At 53.3% G+C, this 14174-nt stretch overlaps 1 protein-coding gene across 3 annotated transcripts in view; it reads right to left on the reverse strand.

Moving 5' to 3' along the window:
* Positions 1–14174, reverse strand: part of GCN1 (GCN1 activator of EIF2AK4) — a 55147-nt gene that overhangs the window by 13498 nt on the left and 27475 nt on the right. For all 3 annotated transcript variants that reach the window (XR_008703569.1, XR_008703568.1, XM_055550523.1), the window contains exons 27-42: positions 12550–12630; positions 12085–12228; positions 11042–11169; positions 10681–10870; positions 10419–10489; positions 9615–9780; positions 9018–9212; positions 7420–7666; positions 6891–7012; positions 6475–6589; positions 5566–5745; positions 2929–3149; positions 1694–1762; positions 1371–1509; positions 1086–1282; positions 766–908 (exon numbers count right to left, since the gene is read on the reverse strand). Coding sequence is in view for 1 of the 3 variants with exons in the window: in XM_055550523.1 (XP_055406498.1) it covers positions 766–908; positions 1086–1282; positions 1371–1509; positions 1694–1762; positions 2929–3149; positions 5566–5745; positions 6475–6589; positions 6891–7012; positions 7420–7666; positions 9018–9212; positions 9615–9780; positions 10419–10489; positions 10681–10870; positions 11042–11169; positions 12085–12228; positions 12550–12630 (2408 nt within the window). In the remaining 2 variants the exon portion in view is untranslated. The remainder of the gene's footprint in view (positions 1–765; positions 909–1085; positions 1283–1370; positions 1510–1693; positions 1763–2928; positions 3150–5565; positions 5746–6474; positions 6590–6890; positions 7013–7419; positions 7667–9017; positions 9213–9614; positions 9781–10418; positions 10490–10680; positions 10871–11041; positions 11170–12084; positions 12229–12549; positions 12631–14174) is intronic.

The raw sequence follows: 14174 nt of genomic DNA on the forward strand, positions 1-14174 counted from the left end.
AGGATGTGCAAAGTGGGCCTGCACAGGACCTGGCCACGGCCCGCACTGCCCCACCCGCCAACAGAAGGCTGAGAAGCGTCCTGTGTCAGCGGACGCCGTCCTCACACCATTCTTCATAATGGCCGGGTCAAAGTTCATGGTGTGGACGCGCTACCCGACTTTTTTGAACCTACCCCCAGGTTTTCAAATGGTAAGCAGTATCGCAACACACATCCTTCTAAATACATCTTTAAGCACTTGACTAAATATGTCCCTGAAATGAAATCCTAGAAGGAGAATCTCAAGATGAGAAAGCATTCATATTTAAAATTTTGATGCAAACTGAAGAACTAAAGAGAAAGAACATCTTAGAGGAGAACTGGAATTACGGACACTACTGTAGGAAACTGGAGCGTTACCAAATGGTGAAAAATGAGGATCTGGAAAAGTTGAGAGCTTTTGGCAACATTCTGCTTTTCATTTCTCAGTGCATGCGTGTGTGTGAGCTAAGTCACTTCAGCTGTGTCTGACTCTTTGCAATCCTATGGACCATAGCCTACCAGACTCCTCTATCCATGGGATTTCCCAGGCAAGAATACTGGAGTGGGTTGCCATTTCCTCCTCCAGGGGATCATCCTGACCCAGGGATCAAACTCATGTCACTTACATCTCCTGCATTGGCAAGTGGGTTCTTTACCACTAGCGCCACCTGGGAAGCCCTCATTTCTCAGTAAGTTCCCCAAACACAAAGCTATGGTCACTGGGTCTTTCCACCTGAGTTCTTACCTTATTCTCCAGAGGTCATCAAAGAGGCCTTGCTCCAGCTGGGGCAGCAGCAGGGCAATGGCCGTCTCAGCATACATGGAGATGACCCGCTGGCCTGCACGCAGGGCAGTATCACGCACAAACTCGTTCTCATCAGCAAGAGCCTGTGCACAGAGCGGGTGTCAGCCAGACCTGCTGCCCCCTAGGCACCCAGACCCAAGAAAAAATGGGACTCCCTGCCAACCAGCTGCATCTGGCAGAGAGGCCGAGCCCCCCAGGAGAGAGCATGTGTCCTGGCCCCCACCCTAGGTCCTATCCTCAGTGGGGGCACCAGTGCCTACTTTGAGGATACAGGGGATGATGGGCCCCACATAAGGAGTGAATTTGTCCCCGAAGGTGATGGGCAGGTAGTTGAACATCATGATGTAGCCGTCTCGGACGTGGGGGGCAATGTCCACTTTGCTGGCTGTAGCCACAATTTCTGGCATCAGCTTCTCCAACTTCTCCACCCCCAAGCCGGCCATGACCTCAGCCAACCCTGCAGGAAAGGGACAGAGTGAGCCCACAGGACCTCAGGACCCCAAGAGTGCCTCCCAGGTCTGGCCCCTGGGCCCGCCCTGCCTCACCCTGCGCGGCGCCTGAGCGATCCACAGAGCTCTGCTCATAGGTCAGTGTCTCCATCAGCCACGGCAGCAAGTCCTCAAAGCATGACTCCCCCATGCCCTTGACCATGGCCCCAAGAGCCTTTGCAGACACTGTCCGTACCTGTCAGGGAACCGAGAGCGGGGAAGGTGGGGAGAAGTGACCACACAGGAATGAGGAGAGGTCCCTAGGGTCTCCTGCCCTTCACCAGACAGATGCAAACGCAGCTTCTACGGCTTCTTAGCAATCGGTTGGCTGGGGTGGGGCTAAAACCATGAGCTCCTGCCCCCTTCCCTCTCAGACTCACCTCAGGCACAGGATCCAGGAGAGAGGCTTTCAGACCAGGTGTCACGCTTGGCAGGTAAGGAGCCAAGTCCTGCAAAGATGGAAGGAGCGACTCAGTGGAGGCCTGAGGCCCACTTTCTCCAGACTGGTTCCTGGGTAGATCTTGACCACCCCACTCTGCTGACTAGGAGCACTCACAGGGATAAAGAACCCCCTCCATGCCCCTGGTTCCCTGAAGGCCCTGAGTGATCACTCGGAAAAACCTCTGAGGGACCCCAGGCCCTCCTCAGGTGGTGGAGAGCCCCCAGCTGCCATTCAGAGCTCTTTCTCCTGGGACCGAGGGCTGCCCAGCCTCGAGCATCCACAAGATTCTCTCAGCACTTTCCTTTCAGAGTTGCACGATCTTTACCTTAAAAGGTTTATGTCTCTTGATACAGCACTCAACTTTCAGAAACAGTTTTAAATATAGAAAGAACCTTATGTTCACTGCAGTATCATTTAAAATAGCAAGAAACCTTGGACACTATGTGACCGACAATAGAATTATGTAAGTTATGGTATATAAACTTGTTGGAATGTTATATAACTATTTAAGACTCGGTTTTATGAATAACTCGTTATAACTTGGACATACATTTATGTTCAGAGATACCATTTTTAAACGTAATTTTAAAACATAATTGTCTAGGCTTCTGGAGGGCTACGGGTAAAATGTTTTGGTTTTCCAAATTCCAATTTCCCAAATTTCCTAGGATAGACGTAACTTTCCACTTCATCTCTTGTGCCTGTAGCCTCAGCAAGCAAATCAGAGCTGTGGTACTGAGAGCACACACATCAGCCTCCGGGAGTGAGTGAACAGCGCAGATCTCTCAAACGAGGCTAATTTCCTGAGAGGCTCACAGAAGCCAGTGCTTATGACAAGGAGACACTGCCAGCAATCAAAGCGGCAGCCGCTTTCCCAACACCCCTGAAAAGTCAAAGGCCAGGCTGGACCTTTCCCCCCCATCAGTCGGTGAAAGGAGCTCACGGGGACGGGCCTCATCTGGGGGTGGAGGTAATCGAGACTTGTGTGGCTGGGCTCTGCAAGATGTGCAGAGGGCTCAGACTTCCACCCTCTACCCCAAACAGTCCACTTCTGCCCTGATACCACCAGGAATCAAATGCCCACAGCTGCCCTGTGTCTACTGTCGGTAGGACTGTGTGCCCTGAGCCAGCATCCATTGGTCTGTCCTGCGTGAGCCCCCCACAGGCCCATACCTTCTGGTCTGTCAGCGAGTACATGTTGCCAATGATCTGGGCGGCCATCTTCCGTGTGTCCGTGGAACGGTCCTGGAAGGCTCTCTGGACGATGGGCATGATGAGGGCCAGGGACGGGGCATCGATGAAGTGGACAAACTTGGTGTCCAGCAAGGTCTGCAAGCACTTCTGGGTCTTCCGGGAGGGGTCTGTCAGAGCGTCCAGCAGGACCGGGGCGATGGCTGCGTGTTCAGACGAGAGAGGCAGCTGGGTACAAGTCCGTGGGGCAGCTGCCAGAGCCCCCAGCACTAGATGGGTCAGAAGAAAAGGAGGCCAGGGGCCCTTCCCCGAGAGCCCCACAAGGGGCTGAAGAAGCCAGCCTGTCTGCAAAGAGCAATTCTATTCTTGCTCCCCAGGAGGAAGTGGTGTGGGGGCGGCAGCTGTCACCCCCTTGCCCTGCAGAGCTGTGGCTGGTGGGGTGCCTGCCGGCTAGCTTCAGTGGCCCTGAGCTGCAGCCCCAGCTAGGCCTCCAGGGGAGGCCACTTAGCAACATGGATCTTACTCAGGAAGCAGCAACAACGCAAAGTGGCTTTGTGAAAAAAACCGTTTGGAGACGACAAAGGCCCCCTGAACCAGTGGTGGGAGTAAGGTACACAACACTCAGAGCAGCCGCCACAGGTAAAATGAGCTCTCCAAAGTCAGCGCTATCAGCCCAGTACAAGGAATTTCAATAGGGGTACCTGGCTCATCTTTCCCACAAGCCCAGGGAATTCACCACTAACAAGATACACGCCAGTCAAGAGTTCTGAGGGAATTTCCTGGCAGTCCAGTGGTCAAAACTTGGCACGGCGGGGGCCAGGGTTCAATCCCTGGTTATGGAACTAAGAACAAGCAAGCCATGCAGAGTGGTGCCCCATTCCCACCCCCAATTTTTTTTTTTTTTAAATAGCCCAATTTAAAAATGGGCAAAGGATTTGAATAGACAGTTTTCCAAAGAAGATATGCAAATGAAAAATAAGCACATGAAAAGATGTTCCACATCATTAGTCATTAGGGAAATGCAAACCAAAACCACAATGAGTGGTTAAGACTCCGTGCTTCCACTGCAGGGGGCATGTGTTCCATCCCTAGCTGAGGAAGTAAGATCCCGCATGCTATGTGGCATGGCCAAAACAAAACCACAGTGATATGCCACTTCATACCCACTAGGATTTCTGTAACCAAAAACACAGACGGTAACAGTGTTGGCAATTGGAACACCTTTGTGTGTGTATATATAGTTACTGAGAGTGTCAGGAATGGTACAGCCACGAGGTTAACAGTCTAGCAGTTCCCTAGAAGAGGTAAACAGTTACCATATGACCCAATCATTCCATCTCTAGGTATCTAACCGAGAAACCTGAAATCATGTCTACAAAAACCAAAATCAAATAAAACCTTGAACACAAATGTTAGTAGCAACATTAAAAACCAAAAAGTGTAAACAATGCAAACACCCATCAATTGATGTATGGACACACAAAATGGCACAGCCACACAACGAGATACGTTATTAGGCCATAAAAAGGGATGAAACATTGACAGATGCGGCAATGTGGATGAACCCTGAAAACATGCTAGACACAGAAGCCAGGCATAAAAGGTCACACAGCGTATGATGCTGTTTCCATAAAGTGTCCAGATATGCAAACTCAGAGACAGAAAATAGACTACGGGTCATCAGGGGCCAGAGGTAGAAGGGGAAATGAGGAGTGAAACCTAATAATGGGTGTGGGGTTCCTTTCTGGGGCGATGAAAGTGCCCCAGAACTAGACAGTGGTGATACTTACATAATTTTGCGAAGATGCTAAAAACCACTATGTTGTACATTTGTAAAAAGTGAATTTTATGCAAATTACACTGCAATTAAAAAAAAAAGAAAAAAGGACCCAGGCTGGATTCCCAAAATGGAAGGCATTCATTTGATAAGAGATAAGACTGTTCTGGCCCTTAGAAATGCCCAGGGCTGTTGGACATTGTAAAGAATGACAACAAAACCCACATCTACCTGTTCCTCCCGTAAAACCCATCATTTTCTGATTAAAATCAAGTCTGGAAATACTCAGGCTGAAACGCATTGAATGGTCACCAATGCCCTAAGCTGAAGTTTAAAATTTGACAAGTATGGTGCTGCAAGTCAACATAGCTGGCTGGGGTTTATTTCTAGAAATCAGTCTTTCCTAATCACTCAAGAAACAACCATACTAAAGAGTAAGCTCCCTAATCTTCCCTCCATCATAGGTCTCCTGGAATGAGCATAAATACAAAGTTCCCTGGAACCTAACCCCTCTGAGGGGTGCTGCTGCTGCGATCCAGAGCCTGTCATTCAGTTCTGTGGATCTCAAGGCTCCCTGAGAATCAAGCTGCCTCCGGGCCAACAACTCAGTTTCCCCACCTCTATGGTCAATGAGTGCTCCAGACCAACAGGAAAACAGACCACCTCTGAACTATTTTCCACTGATTATCGTAGGAAAAGGGCTTCCCTGAGTTTAAAGGTTATCTCAGGGCGACTGTCTCTGTCCTCAGAGGGCCTGTGCTAAACAAGTGTACGTTCCCTGCAGCGTCGAGGGGCACAGGGAGGAGCAGGGCCCGTGCGCTCGTGGGAGAGGCTTTACGTACCCAGGATCTCTGGGTTCCTGATGACAGAGCCGATCTGCCTGAGCGCCTGCTGCCCAGCCTTCTGCACTTTGACGTGGGAGTCGGTGAGCACCTCTGTGAGCTTGGGCACGATGCTGGGTAGGCAGGACGACAGCTGCTTGGGAGCACAGTAGGCCATGGCCCCGAGCAACTCCACCGACCCTGCAGACGGCAGACACATGCCCGTGTGAAATCATGAGCCACAGGCTGGCAGTGCACCCAGGCTAGCTGCCTGGGCAGAGGAGAAGCAGCCTGCTCCTCCCCAAGCGGGAGGGCACAGGGCCTGGCTCCAGCCAAGTGAGCAAGACGCGCCTGAGGCCGGCTGAGCAGGGGGAGCCCGGGTGAGAGCCTGGGCAGTGGTGGGGACAGAGGCCAGACCCAGCCTAGAACTGGCAGTGTCCCCAGGTCAGTTCACTGAGCTTCTCTGTCCTCAGTCCGCTCACCCACTGAGTAAGAGAGTGAGTTTTCAAGACATAGTAGGGCAAAGCCTGAAGGACCAACGGGGAAGCCCCGACCAACGCTGACCCTCCCCAAATCAGAGCAAGTTTCGTTTTACAAATTAGGATTCCAAATCAGATTATATTTTTAAAAAGAGGGCTTAACGGGGGAAGAGGTCTTAGAATCAGAGACCTAGCCACAGACCAACTTTAGAGCTCTGGGATTTCCTGATTTAGGTCTGTGGCTCTTGTCAGAGGCCTGTTTCTTGAACGAAAGTGAACAAACTATTATAGAAACAAGCTGTCTGATGAGAGCCCTGGCCTCGCTCCTGGGCGGGAGGGTTGGGGGGGGCGGGTGGTATGCATACAGGACAAGAGCTGCATCTCTGCAGCCCTGGGAAGGTGCTCTGCAGAACAGGAAGCTGAGACAGTGGCACCAAAGGAGCAGCCTCACCGGCTTTGGTTCTCCAGGATTCCTCCTCCAGGGCAGCCAGCAAGGAGGGGAGCACCAGCTTCACCCCATGAGCACTCAGGTTGCTCATCACAGCCTTGGCACAGTCATCTGCAGCCTCGAGGGAGGAGAAAAGACGTTCAGGGGCTTTCTCCAGCACACCAGGGTCAAGGCCTAAGGCTGGACCTCGTGCCCCGCTGGTGATCATCGCTCACCAGGAGTCTACTGTGTCAGACCCCGGGCCCCGGCCCACACAGGCAACTGACAGGAGGGACGCGGTTTCTCACCTCACCAGGCTTCCATACTGCACTGGGAACCAGGGGAGTCCACACCAGTGACCGGCACTCGAGCGGTGGGCAGAGGGGCTCCCGTGGGGCAGGCCCCCCCACACCCCCGCCCCATGCAGCCTCAGGACTTACCTCCCGCACATACTGGTTCCCGTCCCCAAAGCACAGCAGCAGATGGGGCAGCACGTGGACCACGTACGGCTCAAAGAGCTTCCCCAGCATGGTGCAGAGCATCTCGAAGGCAAAGAGGGCTCCTGGGGGTGGCAGGGCGAGGTGGGGCAGTGAGGCTGGGATTGGGACGTCCTCTGGGGATGGGGCAGCCACAGGACAAGCTCCTCGTCCCCTCCTCACCCTCTAGAAATGCTCAGGGCAGCTGGGGGGCTACAGTGGCCACTCAGAAGGGAGCAGCGCCCTCTGCCTGCCCCAAGCAGAAAGGAGGCAAGAATGGGAAGCACCACCAGTGAGAAAGGCACCGTCTCCCTCGGCTTAAGGTGCTAGAGTCAGAAACAAGGACGCCCAGGCCACACGGGCGTGGCCGGGAGGAACAGCTCACAGGAGCACACACCCCGACGCCAGCCTTCGGCAGGGGAGGAAATGCCAGGTTCCCTCCTCAGGCAGCCAGGGCGGGGAGGGGGCAGCGGCCGAGCCTGGAGATACTCACCCTCCCGGCGGCGGAAGTTCTTCTTGTCCTGGATGGCATCGGTCAGCGCGGCCATCATCTCCTGCTGCTTCAGCGACAGGATGCCCAGGCCCTTCACCAGGCCCGCCAGCCCGTATGCAGCCCCTTTGCGCTCGGCGTACTTGTCTGACTCCAGCAGCTGCTGCATCAGCCTCTGGATCATACCCCCCGCGTCTTCCTTGATGGCGGGGACAAGGGGTGGCAAGCAGCTGGCCACGGACTCCTGGACCTGGGGGAGGGGCCTGCCCATCAATGCCGAGGCTCAACCACAGCAGGTGCCTGGCAGCTGATGCGGTCCCCCAGGCCGGTCTCTGCCACTGCCTGTCAGCCTACAAGGAGCATCAGAAAGGCCAACAGGGGCCCACGATCACGTCTGAAGTGCGTGCCCACAGGATGCATGCTACATCTGTGAGCCCCAAAATCATCAGCTGTTATGGGGCTGTTTCTGGTCTGAAGGGAGAACCAAGGCCTGGGCAGGTGGGGTGGAGGCTCAGGACGGAAAAACTTACTCACAAAGAAGGATCCCGAGAGAAGTGGGCTACTGTGTCTTCTTAGAAACAGCCCGAGTCTCTCGATTCTCAAATTTGTTAGAATCACAGGGAAATGGGGCTGGGACTTAGAGGACCAGGTCCAAATCGAGTGGTTCCAGAAGATGCTGTCAATCATCCCGACGAAGTTCAGGATGCCCAACCAGGCCCAAGAGGCGGCCTGTGGCTAGAGGCCCTGGGCATGATGTTTTGGAGGCCGGGTGCTCTGACAGCTTATTCGACCACTATTCTGTAAACCTATGGTTTTCAACTGTGCCTTTGAGGAGGACACTCTGGATGGCTCAAAATGAAGTGACCAAAACGCAAGTCACAGAAAATACACGTAATGTGCTCTTCAAGAAAGAGAAAAAAAAAAATCCTTTGCCCTGTGGCCTGAAAACTGCATTACTGCTGCTGCTGCTCCTGCTAAGTCGCTTCAGTCGTGTCCGACTCTGTGCGACCCCACAGACGGCAGCCCACCAGGCTCCCCCGTCCCTGGGATTCTCCAGGCAAGAACACTGGAGTGGGTTGCCGTTTCCTTCTCCGATGCATGAAAGCGAAAAGTGAAAGGGAAGTCACTCAGTCGTGTCCGACTCTTAGCGACCCCATGGACTACAGCCTACCAGGCTCCTCCATCCATGGGATTTTCCAGGCAGGAGTACTGGAGTGGGGTGCCATTGCCTTCTCCGGAAAACTGCATTAAAAGGCCCCCAAAACATACAACACACACAGAGAGAATGTCATGAAAAGCCTAACACACCAAGGACGATTTTTTACCCCTAATCTTTGTATATCCTGAACCAAGTTTATACTAAGTGCAAAAAATAAGTATTAAAAAATGATTAGAAAAAATGCATATATTTAAGAGATTTAGAACATAGTAACAAACTGACTCTCCACTAGGGCATTCCTAACTATAAATAAACTAGGTAGTCCCCTGAAAGAAGGGCAGAGAACATGGCCATCTGGATTTGACACCCGACTTTGTTTGCAGCTCCCAAACTTCGTTTGCACCGCCCACCCAAACAGGGACCGGGTAGTCGGGGGACATACCTGCTGGGAGGGGGTGGAGAGGGCAGCAATGAGCTTGGCAACAATCGGCTTCACTTTGGGGTCGCTCTTGTCCAGGTGCTTGGCTAGAGAGCCCATGAGGACCACCACACTCTGCCGCACGGCGTCGTAGCTGGCATCATTCGGCGCGTCCTTCAGGAACTCCTCGAACACCGGCAGCAGCGAGTTGACGTTCTCCTGAAAGCCCGGAGCACCCAGAGCCTCACGTCAGCCCCAGGGGCCATGCCTGGGGACGACGGTCTCTGCCCAAGCCTGGCTGAGTGACAGGCATCCTGACCAGTCAGCCAGCCATGCCAGAGGGCTTCCCGGTTTTCTGGCAGGATTGCAGCAGACTTACATCAATTTAATACCCTTTTGGGGTCTTTCTGACCCCAAGGAAATACAAACAGAATCTGCTGGGGGGCCAGCGCCCGGCCAGGACGTCCAGCACCAGGCCTCGCCATGGCACCATGGTGCAGCCTGCCACCTGCCCCGGCCCAGCCTTCTTCCCGCTCCTCGGGTGGCTGAGACCTTCTCCCCCATCTCCTCGCCTGGCTGAGACCTTCTCCCCCATCTCCTCGCCTGGCTGAGATCTCCTACCTTTCCATGTGTGTTGAGCGTCGCAAGAGCTGCATCCAACATGCACTTCCGGACATCTGGGTTTCGGTCGTTGAGGGCGTCGGGGACAAAGAATTGAAAGAGTGGCTTCACCTGAGAGCTGTCCAAACACTGGGAGAGCTTGTTCAGGGCCAAAGCCAAGCCACACCTGGGAAAGAAGCGGGAGCGTGTCAGGGGAGTTAGAGGCCTCCCGGCTAGGGGCCTCTACCCTGGCACATCACAAGGAGCGTGAGCCTACCAACAGCACACACTGCCCCAGGGCAGAGCACAGCACAAAGCCCGGAGCCCTGTGCTTGCCCCCGGTCTGCCCATGGGTCTGGAACCGCCCACTTGTAACAGAGCCCTGCCATCTGCCCAGAGGTTACCCCACAGGGTGACTACGAGCAGGGGAGCAGCTCTGCCTGTTTCCCTCTGTGTTAGTGCACTGCCTAGCCTTCTCCCACCAGGCAGGAGGAGACGGAGGGGAAGGAAGCAGAGGTGACAACACCAGAAGTGCCCGTATTCTACAAAGCCAAGTATGGTGAATCTTTCAGCCACAGCCGTGAGGAGGTACCTGGGGACCTCTAAGAAAACAGTTCCCAGGGGAAAGGAGTAACACGAGCAGAGTAGCCCAGCTGGCCAAGAGGAGCTGGAAGTGGACCTCAGGCCTCTGACTCAGAAGAAGGTCTTGTCTTTTCCCATCCCTGCTGACCCATCACCCTCTACTGCCTCCTCGCGGCATGCAGCCTGCACCCGGCCACACGTCCAGAAGCGCTGAGCAGTACAAGGCTGCAACAGCTGTCGTACCTGGCTTCCCACTGGTCTGGAGGAGATTCGGAGATAACTCGTCCCAGAGCATCCAGCACCGGGGGCGGCCGCTGCAACAGACAAGTGATGGATGCACTGCAGGGCTCTCTCCGGGCCCGCAGGCCAGCCAGTCACCCGGGTGAGGCAGGATCAGGCACAAGCCACCCTGAGCCACGGGGTGGCTCTGTCTGGATTAGGTTGGAGGCTGATCAGGGTCCAACGCCCCCTTGTACGCCCAGACTACAGTGCCCGGACTACTCACATAGAGCTTCTCCTGGTAGATCTCCATGAGCCTGCCCATGACCTCGGCCGCCTGCCGCTGGTAACGGGCCACCGCCTGGGAGAGGGCTTCCGCCCCAGCCTGCCTCACAGCTGCCTCGTGGTAGATGACGTCGTCAATGAGCAAAGAGCAGAGGTCTGGCTGCAGATCTAGGCCCATGGTCGACCAGAGCCTACAACAGACCAAAGGCAGCTATTCGGATGAGGACCTGCAGCACAGGCCCTCCTGCCAAAGCCAAAGCCCCAGCCCTCGATCCCTCTGTAGGCTCAGCACGCTGGGTCCAATTACTCCACGAGAAGAAAGAGAACAGAGCAGGACAGGCCAGCCTTCTGACGACGCTCACCTCTCGGCCAGCTTCCGGATCTCCTCCTCCTTGTCGAACTTAACCACCCAGAGCCTGCGGAGAAGGTTCAGGCCATTCTTCTCATCAGTGTCAGGTGCCGGCAACACCATGTGGAGTTCCAACAGGCCCTGAGAGGGGTGGGATCGCACCACATGAGGCAGGACCTTTGGGAGAACACTCCGACCTGCCCTCCCCCTGCCTCCCAAGATGAAGCCACCAGCCACACGTGGGTCTCCACAGAAAATCAATTAAAACGAACTCTTAACTTCTTCAGCTGCACCAGCCACATTCCAAGTGCTCAGGAGCCACGCGATGGCTGGTGGCTGCCCTGCTGGACGACACAGTTAACAGTCCCATCCCGGCAGACAGCTCCGCTGGACAGCAGTGCTGGATAAGGAGCGCCATGAGGCAGCTCAACTCAGTAGCTGCTCTGTCTCTTCAAAGAGCTTTTCTTTTGTGAGATCATGGCATGGAGTGGTAAAATTTTTTTTAAGTAAACTTTTAAAATTTAACTGTTAACATTCAAGATCGACAAAAATCTCTGAAAAAGGATGTTCCCTTTGTTTTAGGAATATCTGCCGCACTGCCATTGTGTTTCCCGTTTTACCAAGGACTAGTGAACACTCGGTCACAGAGCAGTAGCTGGAGGCTGCAGACTGGCATTTGGGAAACACTTTCTCATACTCCTAGGGGATCCTTTAGTTTGGGTCCCAAAGCTCCAAGAAAGGGCAAGTATAAGGTAGTGGATTGAAGAAATGAGCCAATCCTGTGAGTCAAATCTACAAAACTACCAAGTTCCACGGTGCATTTTAGAAGTTAGGTGACGTCTTCAAAGGCAAAGAAAAAAACCAGTGATACAACTGCTTCGTTGTTCCAGTTCCCAGAATGACCCCAAGCCACCCTCTGTGACCTTGCTCTTTGCCTCCAGGACACACTGGTGCACACACGCGGCACGTCCCATCAGGGCAGCTCAAACAGCAGCGCTGAGGGACGATGTTGGGGGGCGGGGGGCAAGGCAGCCCCGTGAGGGCATGGGCACGCACCCGGAGTGCAGTGTCCCGCACGTTGGCACAGGGGGACAGCAGGGCACAGAGCAGCACGTCCACCTCCTCCTGCTCTGCGAAGGCACAGCCATCCTCGCCACAGCTGCTGGCACACAGGGCGGTCAGGGCCTCTGAAGCCAGAACCTGAGGGACACAGCCAGCCGCTGGGCTCAGTTCGACAAATCGTTTCCTACTACGGGGCCAGGCAGGGGAGCTGGGGATGGGCTTCTGGGGGGGAATCTGAACTAAGAACGCCCACCCCACCCACCCCTACTAGGCCTCAGACCCCAGCACCAGACCAAGGCCAGTGGCAGGATCCAAGCAAAACCGCTCATGAGCTGAGAACAGTCTGGCTGGTTCTCACGAGTACTGCTGTGCCCAAGGCCAGAACTGAGGGCTGGGAGAGGCAATCAGAACCTGAGGGTGGGGTTGTGAACGGAGGAAGCCAGCAGGGGACCAGATCACCTGAAGTCGGGGAGAGCCCGTCCCGATCACCCAGGTCAGAAGGCGCAGCATGGCCACGCGAGGCAGCAACTCCGGGCCGTTCTACGGGAGAAAGCACATGAGGCAGGACGAAGCTCCACGGAAGGTCTGTAACCAAGCCCAGAGGCACGTGAGTCCCTCTCACCCACAGGGGAACATTCTGGGTCTTCCTGCTGACCACACTGGAGGGACCCTGTCAAGTCTACAACTCAATCCACAGGAGCCAACCCCAGTCAGCCATGATCTCCAGGGACTAAAAATAACTATTCCTAACCTTGGCTGAAATTCACAGACTTTTGAAATACAGGTGGCTCATGAATACACAAAGAGACACTGAACTTTACAAATAAGTAAAGAAATGCAAAATAAAACAAGACACCATTCTTCCACCTGTCATTGACAAGCTAAACACTACATGAGGTTGTATGAGGTTTGGAGAAAAGGGAATGCTTAGCAAGGGTATAGTTCAGAACATGTCACGTGACCTAACAATTCCACGCCCAAGAATCTGTCCTATGAGAATGTTCACGTGGTGTGCAAGGCATGTAAATGAACAGGGGACACACCACAGCTGTGTTCAAAACATGGAAACGTTTGCAGCCTTAAAATGTCAATCAGCAAGTAAAAAGCTGACTAAAACATGGTGCGCCCACCGAACAGAGCCTGTAAAATGAGATCCACATGATGTGGACCACATAGGTCCTGACACTGGAGGAGGCCCAGAGAAGTCAGTCCCGTGAAAGGAGCGGTGCAATCCATTTTTTGCATTACTGCATTTGTGAGTATGAGCTTTATATGTGCTTAAATAAAAAAGTCCACGAGGGTATAGACCAAACTGTTATTAATAGCTACCTCTGAGGAGGGGCATTTCTCTTTTTGCTTCTGTACTGTTGGAATTTTTTTAAAGTACGTAAGCATTACTTTCAAATTTTTAGAACATAATCTACTAAAATTGGGCTTCCTCGGTAGCTCAGCTGGTAAAGAATCCGCCTGCGATGCAGGAGACCCTGTTTCAATTCCTGGTTGGGAAGTTCCCCTGGAGAAGGGATAGGCTACCCCCTCCAGTACTCTTCCCTGGTGGCTCAGCTGGTAAAGAATCCACCTGCAATGTGGGAGACCTGGGTTCAATCTCTGGGTTGGGAAGATCCCCTAGAGAATGAAACAGCTACCCACTCCAGTTTTCTGGCCTGAAGAATTTCATGGACTTTATAGTCCCTGGGGTCAAAAAGAGTCGGACATGACTGAGTGACTTACACTTTCAATCTATTAAAAAAGAAAATTCCTCAGGACTTCCCTGGTGGTCCAGTGGTTAGGACTTCAAGTTCCAATGAAAGGCGTGGGGATTCTAACCCTGGTCACGGAGCTAAGATCCCACATGCCTCATGGCCAAAAACCCAAAACATAAAACAGAAGCAATATTGTAACAAATTCAATAAAGACTTTATAGATGGTCCACACCCAAAAAGTCTTTAAAAAAAAAAAAATCCTGGCTGAATGAGCTCCAGTCTCAAAAGCAAGTGAAAAGGATAGTAACCAGCACTGTCTTCTTAAGAACAACATACAATAAGTTAGAGTCCTTCAACTCCTTTGGCTCAGAAACTATCAGA

The sequence above is a fragment of the Bubalus kerabau genome, chromosome 16, assembly GCF_029407905.1.
Source record: "Bubalus kerabau isolate K-KA32 ecotype Philippines breed swamp buffalo chromosome 16, PCC_UOA_SB_1v2, whole genome shotgun sequence".
In the NCBI taxonomy this organism is placed as follows: domain Eukaryota; kingdom Metazoa; phylum Chordata; class Mammalia; order Artiodactyla; family Bovidae; genus Bubalus; species Bubalus kerabau.